Source organism: Pseudonaja textilis, chromosome 5 (assembly GCF_049901715.1).
Source record: "Pseudonaja textilis isolate UNSWEBS1 chromosome 5, rPseTex1.2, whole genome shotgun sequence".
NCBI classification, from domain to species: Eukaryota; Metazoa; Chordata; class Lepidosauria; order Squamata; family Elapidae; genus Pseudonaja; species Pseudonaja textilis.
The window spans coordinates 68,545,660-68,564,129 of NC_141994.1; the positions used below are offsets into that span (position 1 = coordinate 68,545,660).

General features: G+C 42.9%; 1 protein-coding gene across 27 annotated transcripts in view; it reads right to left on the reverse strand.

Annotated features, from left to right (window-relative positions):
- Positions 1-18,470, reverse strand: part of CELF2 (CUGBP Elav-like family member 2) — a 555,045-nt gene that overhangs the window by 293,193 nt on the left and 243,382 nt on the right. For 7 of the 27 annotated variants that reach the window (XM_087935303.1, XM_087935285.1, XM_026707089.2 and 4 more), the window contains exon 1: positions 17,509-17,974. The exons of 15 other annotated variants lie outside the window; for them this stretch is intronic. In XM_087935303.1, coding sequence (XP_087791429.1) covers positions 17,509-17,582 — 74 coding nt within the window. In that variant the 5' untranslated portion in view covers positions 17,583-17,974. Of the gene's footprint in view, positions 1-17,508; positions 18,017-18,470 lie in introns of those variants that run through there. 5 more of the 27 variants (XM_087935287.1, XM_026707264.2, XM_087935286.1 and 2 more) reach the window with 5 other exon arrangements.

Genomic DNA, 18,470 nt, shown 5'->3' on the forward strand with positions numbered 1-18,470 from the left:
GGGAGGATGGAAAGATTGATACAAATACAGACTAACAGAGTTGGAAGGGACCTTGTAGGTCATCTAGTCCAACCCCCCAACCCAAGCAGGAGACCCTACACCATTTCCGACAGATGGTTGTATTTCTTTGCAATCACCTAGTTGTTAGCAAATGTTGACATGCCATATGCTAGCATACGATATATCACCATTGTCCTCATTATCAACATCATTCCAAGTAACTCCAATAATGCCTAGCAGTGAAGCAAAATCTATTCTGATGCTGATGCTGTCACCTCTGAAGGAAATTCGATCCTGATTGACTCTGCCTTCCTTCCATCCTTCCAAGGTCAATAAAATGAGGATCCAGATCATTGGGGGGGGTGGGGGGCAATAGGCTGAATCTGTAAAACTGCTTGGAAAAAGCTGTAAAGCACGGTGAAACGACAGGTAAGTCTTAAGTGCTCTTGCTTATTGCAGGCAAACTCTGCCCACTGCCAGGAGTTTGATGCTGACTGGCTCAAGATTGACTCAACTTTCCACCCATCTGAGGTTGGTAAAGTGCTACTGCTAAAACATTTTGGATCAATCAAAAGTGGTTTCTATTGTGCTCTAAAAATAACTTAGAAGTAAAGAAGGACTAGGGGGTGACATGATAGCAGCGTTCCAGTATTTGAGGAACTGCCACAACGAAGAGAGAAATAACCTATTCTCCACAGCAGGACAAGAAGCAATGGAAACTAATCAAGGAAAGGACCAACCTAGGACTAAGGAGAAATTTCCTGACAGTTAGAACAATTAACCGGTAGAATAGCTTGCCTCCAAAAGTTGTGTGTGCTCCATAACTGGAGGTTTTAAAGAAGGAACTGGACAAGCCATTTGTCTGAAATGGTATAGGGCCTCCTGCTTGAGCAAGGGGTTGGACTAGAAGACCTCCAAGACCCCTTCCAACTCTGTTATCCTGTAATTTAGGAAAATGTCAGCATTACCAAAAGACCTCAACAAGGCATCTCACTATACTAAGCCCTGGCTTCGGCCCTAGAACAGATGCATGGATTAAGAGTTTCACTGAATGCCTTCTCCCTTTGGGTTGCTGTGCCAGATCTGTTTGGCTGTTGCAATTCCTTAGCAGCTTCATCAACACAGAGGCTCCCCTATGAATCACCCCTTAGAAATCAGGATTGCGGAACAAAGCCCTCTTTGTGGTTGCAAATAATTGGGGTAGGAAGAGAATCACATGGGGATTGTCTCTATTTTAAATAGCCACCCTCTCTAAGGAGTGGGGGAGGAAATGGTGTGGGATGCAAGTGTCATCTTCTAGACGCATCTGAAAACTATTCGGCGATGACATTTTGACTGGGCTTGGATTATCCAGCTCCAACGTTTTGCATCTTCGTTCACCTATTCAAGGCAGGGTTTTTTTTTTTTTATAAAAAAAGTAGAGTTTCTTTCCTGCCAAGAAGAGAGTCACACTACAAGCCAGTTCCTGCGAGGCTACAGAAGTGACAAACCTCAGCTTCTGTTCATTTGGCCTGATCCCCCTGTTTTTGAATTTGGATAAGGAATGATGTCATACATAGCTTCCACTAAAAATAAGGCTTGTTTCCTGCATGAAGTCAATCAGCTAGCTGTGTCTCCCGTGCAAAGGAACCAATTACCTGCAGGCAGTTTTTGACTTATGACCGCAGTTGGGACCAGAACATATCTGGTTGCTAAGCAAGACGGTTGTTACGTGAATCACAACTGATTTTACAATGTTTTGTTTTGCCATGGTTGTTTAAGAGAATTACCGCAGTTGTTAAGTGAATCACACAGCTGTTAAACGAATCTGGATTGAGTTTTGGAGGAAGCTAGCTGGGTAGGTTACAAAGGGTGATCACGTAGCTGCAAGGTGCTACCGGACTGTCTTAAGCACATGTCAGTTACCAGGCGCTGAAGTTTTAATTACATACTGTGAGGATGCTACGACGGTCATAAGCGTGAGGACTGGTTGTAAGTCCCTTTTTTCAGTATCTTTGCAACTTTGCATGGTTTCTAAACAAATAGCAATAGCACTTATATACCACTTTACAGAGCTTTACAGCCCACTCTAAGCAGTTTACAGAGTCAGCATATTTCTCCCAACAATCTAGATCCTCATTTTACCCACCTTGGAAGGATGGAAGGCTGAGTCAACCTTGAGTCAGTCAGAATCGAACTCCTGGCAGTTGGCAGAGTTTGCCTGCAATAGCAACAGCACTTTAAGACTTACATATCACTTCACAGTACTTTCCAGCCCTCTCTAAGCAGTTTACAGAGTCAGTCTATTGCCCCCAACAATCTGGATCCTCATTTTAGCAACTTTGGAAGGACAGAAGGCTGAGTCAACCTTGAGCCGGTCAGGATCGAACTGCTGGCAATTGGCAGAGTTAGCCTGCAATACTGCATTGTAATCACTGCACCACCTCGGCTCAAATGGTTGGTAAATTGAAGACTACCTGTAATTCACCTGCCTCCCAGGTGTATCTCTTTCACTACGAGCAGCAGCTGGTTTTCCCAATCTCAGTTTGCAAGCACCTATTGAATATCTAAAGAGGATCGGAATTACCTGTTCTACCTGCAGAGATATAAACACACACTATTTTTTTCTTCTTCTCAATTTTGCAATGTCAATGTGGCATTGCAAGATATTTGGGCAATAATGGTCAGAAAGGAGCTTGCTGGTTGTGTGGAGATAACCACTCCTGGCAGGACCGGGTCTCTGCTACCTTGGCAAAATCCCGTTCCCAATTTCTGATATTTTTTTTCCCCCTGCCTGGCTCTTCTGTCTCCAAAAATTTTCCAGAGAAAATTCTAGAACAGAATGTGACTTATCAAGAGGTTCCAGCTGAGATTCCAAAAATATCTCCGGCTCGTTCCTGAAATCTATTCATGGTGTGAATAAAGCTGAGTTGATTCAGGCAGCAAACCTCGTTCATAAAAATCCGAAAGCAAGCATTAGCAGGCATACAGCTTCCGGTATATAGCTGTTAGGAAAATCAGGAGAAAAACAGCCCTGGTATTTTTTTTTTATTTTTTTTTTGCAGATTTCCAAATATCACTCCACCTTTGCTTCCAGTTAATAACTCTCAATTACCTGGGTCCGTTTTGGACAAATGAAGTGCCCTTGGCTGAAACCACAACTGCAATGCCTCAGCGCTGCTAGCAGTTGTGGGATTCAAAATTTTTCATGGCTTGATGGGCGTGGCTTGGTGGACGTGGCAGGGGAAGAATTACTGCAAAATCCCCATTTCCTCCCCACTCCCGGGGGAAGGATACTGCAAAATCCCCATTCCTCCCCAACCCCACTAACCTGCTTTCCAGCTCTGTTCTCCGGTGCAGGGCAACCAAAGAAGACCCAGCCGATCAGCTGGGACTCAATGGGAGGCGGAGCATAGATGGGGAAGGGCTAGTCAGAGGTGGGATTTGTTGATTCTGTGAATGACTCAAAATTTCCGCTACTGGTTCTGCAGAACCTGCTGAATACCACCTCTTGTGTGGGCGTGGCCAGCACATGATACATGAGGCGTTTGGACCAGGAGTTTGACAGCCCGGCTTTAGATTGAAACTGGGCTTACTGCCAGCAACTGTGAGAGGGATCTTGGGAGTCCTTAATGGTCAATCACTTAAAAATGAACCGGCCGTGTGCAGCCGCTGCCAAATGAGCCAACACAGTTCTAGTCTGCATTAACGGAGGGACAGAACCAAGATCACATTTAGTTCTAGTATCACTCCACAAGCCTTGGTAAGGCCACACTTGGAATATCGCATCAAGTTCTGGTTGCCACAATATAAAAATGATATTGACCCTCTGGAAAGAGTGCAGAGAAGAGCAACCAAGATAGGGGGACCGGAGGCTAAAACATATAAAAGAACAGTTACAGGAATTGAACATTTCTAGTCTAATGAAAAGAAGCAATGAGGGAGACATGATAGCATGCTCCGATATTTACGGGGCTCCTACAAAGAAGAGGGGTCGAACTATTTCCCAAAGCATCAAAAGGGAAGATGAGAAATAATGGATGGAAACTAACCAAAGAGAGAAGCAACCCAGAACTAAGGAGAAATTCTCAATCATGACAGCAGTCCAACAATAGAACAACTTGCCTTCCGAAGTTGTGGGTGGTCCACCATTGAAGGCTTTCAAGAAGAGACTGGACAATCATTTACCTGAAATGGTACAGGGGGTTGGACTAGAAGACCTCCAAGGTCCCTTCCAGCTCTCTTTTATTCTGTATTCTGGGAAATGATAGCTCTTGAGGATAGGGGTAGGTTCCTACTGCTTATGGCGATGCTTGGCAACCCATGGCTTTCCTTATCCGTTATCTCAAGAAGAATTTCAGTCTTAGGGGAGGAAGTTCAAAGTTCTTATAAGGCAGAGTTATGAAACTCATAGAAGATGCCATCACTTTATTAATCCCTATAGCAACTCATCTCAAAAAGGATTAGGCCTAAAAGAGGTGTACTGCTTCAAATCTGACAGTGCAAAGGCTAGGAAGGAGGAAGAAAAAAACCAGTTACCCATAGCAACTGCTCAAGATTTTTTTCCCTCTCCATCTTCATCTGCCCCGTCCCGAAATAGCTCTTTAAAATCTCAGGTGAACATTTATTTGTTTATTTTTGATTATGTGTAATCCAACCCTATTGTGCATCTCCAAAGCAGCTTTTCTGCAATTCCTACACAATGGATATACCGCTGAACGCTGTGTTTATTGGTCAGTCCCTAAGACCTTGGAAAAAAAGTTCTTTTTTGAAAAAACCACACAACTCAACTGAGAAATTTTATTGTATACGGGAATATTGGCAAACTGCCTGGAGAGCGAACAATAAAAAAAAAATCAAGCTAAACAAAATTAAGCTGCTGCATAGCTATAAATTGCCTTCAAGGTGTCCCATTATCTAGTACTATATCTGCTGACCTCCTGTTTCATCCTTTTGGGGGGAAGTTGGCAATTGGTTCCACTCATTATACAACCACAATAGAATGAATGCAATCCACAAGTGAAATCATTTCTTTTCTTTAAAAAATGGGATTGGAGTAGCTTACACTTTTTTTTTTACAAAGCACAAGATGGATAACAAATCTCTTTCAGCTACTTTTATCCTTTTAAAATTCCTTCCAGCTTCCTTTATCCTGAGATGCTTACAAGGAAGGTACAAGTAGCTTCATTTAGCGACTGCCTTCTTTTAGCAAGAATTCACAGTTAATGATGGTGACGAAGAAGTAACCCCACATTAAAATGGGCACTAGGAAACAGGAGATAAGATGCCATTTGCAGGACGTGTGACTGCTTCGTGTCTTTTATATCTGCTTTCTGCTTTTAAGACATTTTAAAAATCATTTTAAGGTGGGGGGGAGCACTGGGAAGTAAGGAAGGGAGAAGGGAAAGAAAACATTTCTAAGCCGTTTTGCTTGAGAGCATATTTTGTTTTTCAAACCATTTTTACCCTACGGAGCAATAAATCTTTGGAAATACACGGCAACTGGGAAAATCAAATTCCCTGTATTTGCCTATCAACAAGTCATATTTTCCGTAATTATTTTTCAAGGCCAGGCTTGTCGGTCCTAAGCATTCACCCAATACAAAGGGCTAGAGTCAGTGCTTTCAAGATTTCACTTAATATTCTGGAGCAATTTATAGCTGGGGTGAGGAAAAACAAAGGCACCGCCTCCAAATACTTGCTGTTTAACAAGGGACCATTAACCACAGTTGGGTCAGGAGTATAAACTGTTGGATACGATTACCACAAAATCTATAATCAAGACGCTTATCATTTTTCCACTGAGTGCCAAAAAAAAACCCCAGATGCTTTTGAAAGTCCCTTGGACTGCAAGGAGATCCAACCAGTCGATCCTAAAGGCAATCAATCCTGGCTGTCCTTTGGAAGGACAGATCCTGAAGCTGAAGCTCAAATACTTTGGCCACCCATTGAGAAGACTCCTTGGAAAAGGCCTCGATGTTGGGAAAGATGGAAGGCAAAAAGAGGAGGAGGAGGACAGCAGAGGATGAGATGGTTAGATAGTGTCATCCATGCAACAAATGTGAATTTGGGCAAACTCTGGAAGTCAGTGGAGGACACGGGGCCCTCTCTATGGAACCACAAAGAATCGGACATGACTCAGCAATTGAACGACGACATGATTTCTCCAAAAAGAATGTGCTTATATATCACATCGAAATATTTTTAATAAAAACAGCAACTAAGAGGAAAGTTCTCACAGGCACTTGTATAGGTCATGGTTACAAAGAAGAGCTTTCTAGGGCTTCCCATCCTTCCTTGTACAACTGAGCAACTGAGGAAAGACCAAGCCAACGTAGCTTCGGCACAGTCTACCCAGTCTGAAGAGGAAACATGCTAGCAGTTTGGGGAGTGGCGTCAAGCTGGCCACGCCCACCCAGTTGACCATGCCCACCCAGTTGGCCACGCCCACCCAGTTGGCCATGCTCACTTAGTCGGCCATGCCCACCCATCCCCCTGAAGTCAACCACAACCCTGATGTGGCCCTCAATGAAATTGATTTTGACACCCCTGCTCTAAAAGGATGCAAATGACCAGCTGTCTGCAAGGAGTATCAATCCTTCTATCCTTCGCCATCCAGTCAGAGCTGAAGAAGCCTCTTGGATGAGAAGCGAAACCTCTTCAAAGAAAAACCAGAAAGTCCAGTTGCCTCTTGGAAAAAAAAGCACCTTTGGGACAACCAGGACCTGGATGACCAAGAATCTCTACAGACAGCCACCAGAAATTTATTAGCAGGGACTGCTAGGAAGCAACATCGTTCAGGAGGTTTATAAATTCCTCCTCCTTACATTAGAATATATAGCATGATTGGGAGGGGGACATAAAACACAGGCTGCTTTTTAATGGTGTTTTAAATACCAAGCAATCACATTACTTCTGTTATCATTTTAATGTTATTATCTGAAGGGCATCAAGCTGTGAACAAAAGGGAAGTGCTGGCAAGGAAGGATAGAAACATGTTTTTGCAATGAAATCAACTGTCAATTTGAATCTTCCAGATGGAATAACATATTGGGCTTTAGGAGATTTGGGGAGGGCGGGGGAGGGGAAGGGACCATACGTTATCTCGAAAACCAACCAGAGAGGTTGATAACGGAAACAACTCCCAACCTCATTCACTCTAAATAAAATATGGGGCTAAAGATTACCTCAAAGTCTCTTCGTTTCTTAAATGTTGGCTTGTCGTGGCCCACCAAGTTTAGGATTGTCCGTCTGAGATTTTCGAGGAATACAGATAGTCCTCAACTTACAACAGTTCGAAGTTACAACCAGGGGCGGGCTGCTAGGGGTCCGCAGTGGTTCGGGAGAGCGCCTAGCTAAGATTCTGCACAGTTTGGAGAACCCACCAAATCCCACACCTGGCTGGCCCCGCCCATCCTGCCCCTCCCCTCCCAGGAGTCCCCACGCGGCCTGTTTTGGATGCAGGTAAGCGCAGGGTGCGCGCAGAGGCTCGGGGACGGCAAAAAATGGGCCTCCCGGAAGTTCGGGAAGGCCAGAAATGGGCCTGTTTCTGGCTTCCAGAAAGCCTTCGGAGCCTGGGGAGGCTGTTTTCACTGTCCCGGAGGCGCAAGGAAAGCCTCCTGAGTCTGGATAGGGCAAAAATACCCCCCCACACACACCGTGGTACAGGAGACCGACTAGGCCACACCCAACATGGCCACGCCCACCCCGCAACTGGGCAGAGAACCCTTTGCTAAAATTTTAGATGCCCAGCCCTGGTTACAACGGCCCTGAAAAAAGTGACTTAGGACTGTTTTTCACATGTTGGGGCATCCCCACGTCCAGGTCATCAAAATTCAGATGCTTGGCCACTGACTCATATTTATGACGGTTGCGATCTCCTTTGGTGACACCCCCCCCGCTGGCAAGTGCAAAGTTAATGGGCAAGCCAGATTCTCTTAACGACCCTAACTTAACAACTGCGATCATTCATTTAACAACTGTGAGAAGGTTGTAAAATGGAGCAAAACTCACTTAACAAAGGTTTCCTTTAGCAATTTAGAAATTTTGGGCTCAATGGTGGTCGAAAGCAGAGAACTCCCTGTATATAAAAAAGTCGTTGTTACTTAAATGTAGCCTTGGCCCATCAAGGTTAGAATTGTTCATCTGACATTTTTGAGAAATACTGAAGAGTCATCGTAACTTTGGGTGCAGACAGATGAAATGCAATTTTAATCCCCGGTGTTAAACACTTTGACCAAATAAATAAACAAATAAATCCAAGCAGAAACTTCGGTGCCCACCAGCTTTCACACATCGCAAATGTTCTGGCATAGTTCTCAGCTCTCGAAATATCCCCGATGTGAGAAAATCCATTTTAAGGCTGAGTATTTTAATATGCATCGAGTTTATAAAGTTTTGTTCATCAAAGTTCTGAGAAATTGAGAGTTATGGAAACGCTCACGATCCCAAATAAGTAAATAAAATAAATCAATAAAAATAAAAATAAGTGTATTTTGTATTCTAGGAGTATTGCAACAGATTGATTAAAAAGTTCATGTGTGGGGTGTAGCTGGTTTGGACTGGTTCTACTGAACCGGTAGTTCCAACCATCATCTAGCCTCACCCACTCGCCCCCACCCTATCCTGTCCTATATTTCCTTCTTTCTGACTCAGTCGATTCGCACGGCACAACTGATTTCCGCAAATCAGCTGTTCTGCTTACCGGGGCTGCCCTAGAAGGTAAGCAGCTGAGCTTCAAATGGCTGTATTTTGAATGCTGCGCAAAGTGCGCGCTCACAGAACTGGTTGCAGCCCACGACTGCAGGCAGTCCTCAGCTTATGACCACAACTGATCCCAAAATTTCTGTTGTTCAGCGAGACATTTGTTAAGTGAATTTTGCCCCCTTTTATGACCTTTCTTGCCACCGCTGTTAAGTGAATTGCTGCAGTTGTTAAATTCGTAACACGGTCATTAAGTGAATCCAGCTTCCCCCATTGACTTTGCTTCTCAGAAGGTTGCAATGACCCCAGGACACTGCAAACTGTCATAAATATGAGTCAGTGGCCAAACATCCAAATTTTTATTATACGACCGTGGATTTGGGGATGCCAAAACATTTGTAAGTCTTAAGCCACTATTTTCAGTGCCGTTGTAATTTCAAACGGTCACTAAATGAGCTGTTGTAAGTCAAGGACTGCCTCTACAGGACTTCAGGACAGGTCTTTCTCAGCTCAGCCTGGAAATAGCAAGGATTTGGGGAGTAAAACCATTGCAAATCCACTGAACGACGTCCTTCACTGTGATCTTTCTGCTCAAAAGCTTCAACGTCTTACATAAAATACAGTGTTTTCCCTCTATCCAGTACTGATCTTGGGAATTGTGGCTGAAGCAATTAAAGACACAATTCCAAAATGAGAATAATCATCCCGCAATTGCTTCACTGGGCCAAGTGTTGTGCTTCTAATTAGTTTTTATTTTCCGTACAGATACCTCATCCTTACCTCAAGCATTTTAGACAATTGTATGATCTCAAGGTGCTGCTGATACAATTCTGCAGAGGAATTATTGAGTCTGTCATCTGTACCTCTCTGACTGTTTGGTTTGGTACAGCAACCAAATGGGACAGGCACAGACTACAACGGGTATTAAGACTGCAGGGAAAAAAAAAAACAATTGCAACCAGCCTGCCTTCCATTGGGGACTTGCACGAGCCAGAAAAAAGGCTGTGAAAATATCTATAGACCCCTCACATCCTGGACATAAACTGTTTTAACATCTCCCCTCTGGATGCTGCTACGGGGAACACTGCAAGCCATCACAACTAGACACAAAGACAGTTTTTTCCCCTTGTGCCATCACTTTACTGAACACCAACTTCCTACAGCACTGTCTTATGCCTAAGAATATTTACCCATGTAGTAGGGCTGTATTACTATTATCCTTCTCATTACCTAACTATCTACACTGCCTATTATTACCTACTCCTATTGGTATCTTATGACTATCACTTCATTGGTTGTATCTTATGATTTAAGACTGGATCTTATGATTTATCGCTTTGTTGGTTATATATACACTGAGGACTTATGCACCAGAGACAAATTCCTTGTGCATCCAATCACACTTGGCCAATAAAGAATTCTATTCTATTCTATTCTATTCTATTCTATTCTATTCTATTCTAATTTTCTCTTCCCTTCTCTTCTCTCTTCTCTCTTCCTGTTCTCTCCTCTCCCCTCCCATTCCATTCTATTCTCATTACAATGTTCCCACCTCACTTCCACCACCCCATTCCCAAATCTATGATACAGAAACACAAGAAAAAGGAATAACCAGATCAGATCAAAACCAAAAGGGAAGCATACAAATTCAGAACAGATTCACGGATTTTTGGTATGATATATACCTATTTGATGATGCATCAATTTCCTGTTGCAATATCTAGAAGATCAGTTTTCAGAGCTATACGGTACGTTCCTCACGTTGCATGAATTCTTAAAGAGTTACTTACATTCTATTCTCCATTCTGGCATTCTGGCACTTCTATTTATTTATTTATCTATTTAGAGCACATTGAGGATTAATTATGGCCCTTAATTGCCTCCATAAAATCGACCATAAAATACCAGGCTATTAGATAAAATGCTGCATCCCACTTTGAAATATTTAGAACATTTAAAACATTTTTTTTTTGAAAAATTAAAATAAATAAACTCTGTGAGTCCTTAAGGTTTAATTTGGAGAAAGGGAAACAAGCGAAAAACAAGATGATAGCAAGATGGCGTGAATTTAATCGCTGGAAACAGTTATGCTGTAAAAACAATACAATTCCATTGCTAACAAAATATTACATGTGTTGTTTTTTTTACAAAAATAAAAGATCCTTCAATTTCCTCTAATCTCATATGTTTTCTCCCTTCTTCCTATTTGTTTATAAGTCAGTGGCTCATTTGATTTAATTATTTATTATGCTGAGATTCACAGGCATAATTACAGTGACAGCACCATTATCAATAATACTAATGATTATTAATAATAACCTCCTGCAAATGTAGTAATTATTCCAAATAAAATCAACACTGTGGACCTTATTATATAACAATTATAAGAACAGGAAAAGGATGAAAGTTCTGTTGTCATCAGTATCTATCTATCTATCTAGACAGATCTAGATCTATCTATCTATCTATCCTAATTTATCCTATCTATCTATCCTAATTTATCCTATCTATCTATCCTATCTCTCTCTGTTATCTGTGTCTGTCTATCCTGTCTCATCTATCCTATCTATCCTTTCTTTCTTTCTTTCTTTCTTTCTTTCTTTCTTTCTTTCTTTCTTTCTTTCTTTCTTTCTTTCTTTCTTTCTTTCTTTCTTTCTTTCTCCTACCTCCCTCCCTACCTCCCTATCATGACATACCTAATCGGTTGTGAAACTTTTAATTTCCATATATATATATCCTTCTTTCTCGTGATTTGCATCAATGGGTGATAAAGGAAACGGATGCGATTAACTCACAATTTATGTGTAACAATTTGAAAAGATACAGCTACCCAGATCAATGATAGAACTGTCTGCTGAAATACGAACATACATGCGATAAGAAACCAGCAATCAAACAATAGCGGATAACAAGGGACATGCTTTCTTTCAAGCAGTAGGCACTAGAGAGAGGGTTTGTGTGTGTGTGTGTGTGTGTGTGTGTGTATGTAGGGATTATCGAAGCTTTTTTGCAATACCTGTTTGGCCATTTACTATTTTTATATACACTTGAACAATTCAGCTTTGCAGGAAACCTACAAAGGTTTTGCTCCAAAGGAATTTCTAGCAGATTTTCCCCCTCAAGAAATATGCTTTGCAGACAATCGTGTCCTATAGAGATAAATTCACTCTTCTAGTCCAACTAATATTGTAAGAGGAAAATGCACCATCTCCACAAATACATTGTCGACCGCTGTGTAATTAGGATTAGGGTATGGATGAAAAAGAAAGGAGGAATCTGATCCATCTCGAGATAAGGCAAGGAAATTCAAAGACTCATTTCAATGAAGGACCCGTGGCGTTTTTTTCCAGGGGTATCTCAAAAGCCTCATGATATTCTCTGATGCAATATTCAACTTCGATAACTGCAATTCTGAACCACTGAAGCAGAAAACTCCATCCCATTTGCCAACGATTGATTGGTTTTGAGATGTTGGTAGTGGTAATGGTGATGGAAAGAGGTTGGAGCCTTTGGTCTCCAATAGTAAATCTTGTCCAAATACCCAAGTCGGTTATCAAGGTTGCCATTTCTCAAAATCGATAACACAGTGGTTATAAACGCAGACGACAATCAATCTCATCCAGAACCAGCCATGGATGTGGCAGGTACATAATGGTGCTTTTTTTAGTTATTTCAACCAAAATGACACATTCTTCCCTATAAATAAGCATGTTTGTGGACCTGTAAAGGTAAATATAAAAAGTAGCCTTTGTGTAAAGAAATAAATTACCAGATGTAGCCACTTATCTGATTTAAGGGAGTTTGCTTAAGACAACATAGTCATCTTTAAGATCAATGGGACACTAAACAAAGACATTATCTGTCTCTTTGGTTCTTTGCAATAAATAAAAGAGACAGGCAATGTTTGTCCCTGGATGCAAGAAGTAATTCGATACCTCTGTAAATGAGGAATTTTCCAACAGTGAGAGCAATCAACCCATGGAACAGAAGTTGCCTTCAGAAGTTGTGGGAGCTTCATCACTGGAAGCTTTCAAGAAGAGACTGGACTGCCATCTGTCGGAAATAGCGTAGGGTCTCCTGCTTGGGCGGGGGGCTGGACTAGATGACCTACAAGGTCCCTTCCAATTCTGTTAATCTGTATCTAATCTACAAGGCATCCACTGAGTAAGGTACTCCAACAACCATTCTCCATCTTGAAAACACCTTTGGATGGCATACCTGAGACCTCTGGCTATATCTATTTGTAGATTGTTCCTTCTTCCGCTCCCCTGATGTTTTTGCAACAACGTAGTGGCTTCATCTACTTTTTTCCAAGCTATTTTTGGTTGAGCCAGGCTAACAAAGAAAGAAGCACCACAGGCACACACACAATTGGTACATATAGGTGTTTTTTTTTCCCCATCCCTCCAAGTAGCAAAAGACTGTGTCTCTTTAAATTGAGGTGACTCGGCCAGGTTGATTGGAAGCAACGGTAGAAACAATGAAGGCAATTCTGAGGTTACGTTGACCTGTTCTACTCCTGTGAATGGATTATGCCGCTAAAGAAATCAGTGGCACCAGGAGGGATGGAATTGTCATCTCTGGTGTCCTTCCAGTGATGGAAGTAGAAGAACCTGACTCTACAAACCTCCAAAGATAAGGTTGGACAGTGCTTCTAACCAGATACAGGTTTGAGGATATCTGGCCATGATGCCAACAGAGAGCAAGCATTTTGAACCATATAATTGAGAATTCCACTTCTTCATGACCTCCTTGATGGCTGGCCTTTTCTACAACTGGTATTGCACAAGACTGAACCTCTAGACTTCCTTGTCCTGCTTATTTTGCCCAGACTGTGGCAGTAGCTACTTCTGGAAAAAACAACAACACACAACTAAACCCACATATACCTTTAGAATTAGCACCCGAAGCCCCCCCAAAAAACAAATATTAGAACATAGTAACCTTGTTTGATGAATACTGCTTATGCAGCCTGCATAACTGTACCCAACTGGAATATTATTAACCCTGCTGGAAATGATAAAGAGGAGACCCGACTTTGGTTTTTAATTCTGCCAAAATCTGGGCTTGCAAATCAAGTTTCAAAGGGTTGAAAGAAATAGCACGGACTTCAAACTGATAGGATTTCATTGATAGGTCCGAATTTGTCTGCCATCAACGAAAACACAGGCATTACCACCCAGCAACAAAATCCTGTTTAAAATATAACTCGGTGGGAAACCAGTACAAAAGGGTCATAACACAATCCCACCCTTTCCTGCCCATCTCTAGTTATCGTTTAGATTTTATTTTATTTTTTTTAAAAAAATAAACATTTAGACCTGTCACAAAAGATCAAATTCCGTGGTGCAGCTTATAAAATAAACTTAAGCGTCTAGGCAGAGCATAATCCTTGGACTCTTGCTCCTGTCTCCTCTTCTATCCCTTTGTATGAATTCTCACCCGGGATGATTCAAATAGATAGCGCCCTTCTCGAGAAAACCTGAACATTTCAGGCAGCTCACCCAACAAGCACCATATCAGGAAGAGGTATCTGGTGTGTGCGGTTTGGGGTATCACTGCGGGCATCTGCGATGGGCTATCGAAAAGGAACATGATTGTAACAATTCTTCATGGGCAATCAGGCGGCACACATTTTCAATCATCGTTATGGTTGATTTCAAAGGTTTCCTGGATGGAATTAGGTGCCATCACATCCTTCCGGCATGCTTACCAAATCAAGTCAGTGCACAACACCTAATTTCAACTCAAGGGCCACACAAAGTTCCTTTGCCAGTCCTTCCTAGCTAATACCAACAATTTGCATTAATTATCCTTGTTGGGTGGCAGTTCCAAACAAGGACTAATCTTTGCAGCTCCTTCAGTAAATTCCATTTCTCAGTTACAATGAGATCACATAACAAGATCATCCCCCCCAGCTCCAAAAAAAGGACAAGATAGAAGAATTGCCACAAATAAAATTTCTGTTTGTTCACCGCAGGGTGGGACAGAAACAGAGGGAAAGCATTATCAGTGCAAAATATAACTTTGCCTTATTTTCAACCAGCGGCATAGAATGAAGTGTACCAAGTCAATAATAATAATAATAATAATAATAATAATAATAATAATAATAATAATAATAATAATAATAGCAACAAAAGAGCCAAATCCAGGCTAAACATCTGGCTAACTGTGTAACCAACCATAATAACAGCTTTGAAATAACTGGTTCCTCAAGAAACCCTTTCAAACACCACCAACCCAGTTGGGAAACCGGGTTTGGGGAGAACATGGTGCTTTAGGTCAATTCAGGAAGCATTTCCATAAATTGAAGTTGGCTGTCCATAAACCACTATAGAGGGACCAGGTTTCAGTGAGGTTTATTAGCCATTATCTTTTTTTTTTTAAGACTAACTTGAGAGCCAGAAAGAAGATTGCATAACCCGAGGGATGGGGTTATAATTTATAACTTGGGAGTTTTGATTTTTCGTTCATGGATGAAAAATAATGACACCCGACATCTCTGTCAAAACTCCAGCCAACGATACAGAGAATCTGGTCCCCATAAAACATCAATTCTAGAAATCCCAATAAACTCAGTAACCTAAATGCAAGATTATCTGACCCTGAAAAGCATAAGGGACCAATCAAGGATACAAGTGTGTTTTCCACAATGCATTTGAAAGAAAGGATCACTGTTATTATTTTCTCTCTCCCACCCTTATCCTACTCCCCCTTTTAACAACTTTGCAATCTGCAGCTGCTAAAACAGATGGCTATTTCAGAAATAACTCTTCTCCGAGACTCTTTGAACTACAAGAAATCCAATGCTTTTGCAAAGCCGTTGGCCACGGCTGGGTTAAGACACACAGCGGCGGAGAATCAAGATGTTGTAACTCTGAATGAATTTAATAATGTGACCGAGACTAGATCATGTGAAGAAGCAGTAAAATACCAAACTCTCATTTTGAGGACCATGCACGAAGTTTAATTCAGTGTTGCTCCCTTTAGCATATTTTTTTCCTCAAAGCATATCTGCCCAAGAACTCAATTTTGTTATAATAATAATAATAATAATAAGGAGGAGGAGGAGGAGGAGGAGGAGAAGAAGGAGGAAAAGGAGGAGAAGTAGTATCAGGACAAGCTTATGGTTTTTTCTTTCTTTCTTTCTTTTTCTCTTTCTTTTCCTCCCTCCCTCCCTCCTTCCTTTTCTCTTTCCTTCCTTTTTTCCTTTTTCCTTTCTGTCCTCTCCCTCCCTCCATTCCTTTTCTTCTTCCTTCCTTCCTTCTTCCCTCCCTCCATTCCTTTTTTCCTTCCTTCCTTCCTTCCTTCCTTCCTTCCTTCCTTCCTTCCTTCCTTCCTTCTCTCTCTCTCTTTCCTTCTTTCTTTCTCTCTCCTTTTTGGTTTTAAAACACAGGGCTTTTTTCTTCTTCTGAGAAGAAGAAGAAACAGTGCTTGGCCTCCGATGCATCAAACTTTAAAATTAACAACAACAACAAAAGGGGTGTGTGTGTGAGAGAGAGAGAGAAATTAACCCAGGCTTGTTTGTCTCCTTCAAATTCCAGCAGGCAGCATTTCTTGCCATTCCTTCTCCTCCCCAGGAACAGGAATCACCTTCCTAACAATTAACACTCTGCATTCTGCAGAATCAAGAACGGGGTCAAATTGCCTGGTCTAATTTCTCTTCCACACTGTCACAAAAAGAAAAAATAAAACCAGGTCATTTTTGTTCTTTTTTTTTTTTTGGCATTCGCAGGCAGTTGATCTCCATGACTAATTTACTGTTTGCTGGGGGATTTTTCTTCTCCACCACCTCCTGAATCTGGATTGATTACTGGCACCACCACCACTCCCTGAACCAAATAAATATATTTTATTTTATTTTATTTTGATGCTGAAGGGATGCTCTCCATAGAGGCATTTGGAGTGCATTTTAAAAATTTCTTTCTTTCTTTCTTTCTTTCTTTCTTTCTTTCTTTCTTTCTTTCTTTCTTTCTTTCTTTCTTTTCCTTCCTTCCTTCCTTCCTTCCTTCCTTCCTTTCCTTCTTTCCTTTCTTTCTTTCCTTCTCTCTCTCTCTCTCTTCTTTCTTTTTCTTTCCTTCTTTTGCAAAATTCTTATTTTCTTCCCCATCTCCTCTTCCTCCCTTCCGCTTCTGCCCACCAAACCCTTCTTCTTCCTCCTCTGCCTTCTCCCTCTGCCTCCACCCCACCTATCCACAGCTATCTTTAGAAGCAGCGTTCCTGATAGAGATACGTTACCGATCAAAACGTTTTACGGGCTTTGGGGAAAGAGAGAGAGAGAGAGAGAGAGAGGGTAGTTAAAGCCGGGGTGGGGTGGGGTGGAGGGGGGGGAGAGAAGAAGGGGGAGGAAATGCACGCGCGCACGCACGCACACACACACACACACACAGAGAGACAAACAGACACACACTTGCACACCCATCCACACGCGCGTCGGAAACCGGGAAAGCATTGGCCAGGGACGAGGGAAAGGGGTCGGTGGGTGGGATAAATCCTTCCCCGCAAACCCCCGCCGCTTGCCGGCCTCCTCAGAAGGAGCCGAAGCGGGAAGGGGGTGGGGTGAGGGGTGAGGGGGGAGCGGGAAGGCGAATGCAAAAAATAAATAAAAGGCTTTTGTTTCCTCAAGGAAAGCTTCTCGGACCCGTCCAGAAAGAAGAGAAGAAATAAGGGGAAACCCTTCTCCCCCCCGAAAGAAAGAAAGAAAGAAAGAAAGAAAGAAAGAAAGAAAGAAAGAAAGAAAGACCCCCGTGAGGGGTAAAAAAAAAAGGGGGGGGGGCTGTCCGGGCATTTTAGACCCACTGAAGATCAAGGCGAAGTACTTACATTCTGTCAGAAACTAGGAGGCGGCTGTCGACCATCATCTCTGGCAGAAAATCCAGCTTGAATGAAGAAGTCATGTCCCTTCCCTTCTTTCTTTCTTTCCTTCTTTCCTTCCTTCCTTCCTTCCTTTCTATCTTTCTTTTTCTGTTCTTCTCTCTCTCTCTTTCTCTCTCTCGTTTGGATCAAAGGCAACCCCCCTCCCCTGGCTAGTCCTGCTGCAACCCGCTTCTTTTTCCTTCTTCTCCTTCTCCTTCTCCTCCTCCTTCTTCTTCTTCTTCTTCTGCACGCCCGCTCGCTCCGGCTTGGCCCAACTGGAGGAAGGTGGGCTCCTGGCTGGCTCGGCGGCTCCGACAGCTCCTTCTCCTGGCCACGAGACAGGTGCGGGAGGCCTCCCAAGGCAACAGTGAGAGCCGCCACTTGTCACATTCTCTCCCCCTCCTCGCCTCCGCCAGCCCCGCTCTCTGGACTCCGCCGCTCAGCAACTGTCTGTACAGCGCCAGGTGCTGGGAACGCGGGAGGCGGAGTTGTTCCCTTTTTTCCCCCCACTGCAGCGAGATGGTTAACCCCTGCCGCCCCAAAGCCCCCCCGACAGGCAGCCAGGCACGTCGGGCAACAGCCCCAGTTGGGTTTCGGAGGAAGCGGGAGGAAAGAAGGAAGCCAGAGGAAGGAGGCGAGAGGAGAAGGAGGAAGAAGGAAAACTGGGGCGGGGGGGGAGGAAGTGGAAGGGGAGAAAGGGGGAGGAAAGGGAGGGAGGGAGGGAAGGAGGAAGGAGGGAGGAGCAGAAAAAGGAAGGAGAGAGGGAAACGGAAGGAAAAGGAGAAAGAAAGAAGGAAAAGGGAGGAAGGAGAGGGGAAGTTGAAGAGGAGATAAGGGAGGGAAGGAAGGAAGGAAGGAAGGAAGGAAGGAAGGAAGGAAGGAAGGAAGGAAGGGAGGGAGGGAGGGAGGGAGGGAGGGGAGGGGAGGAG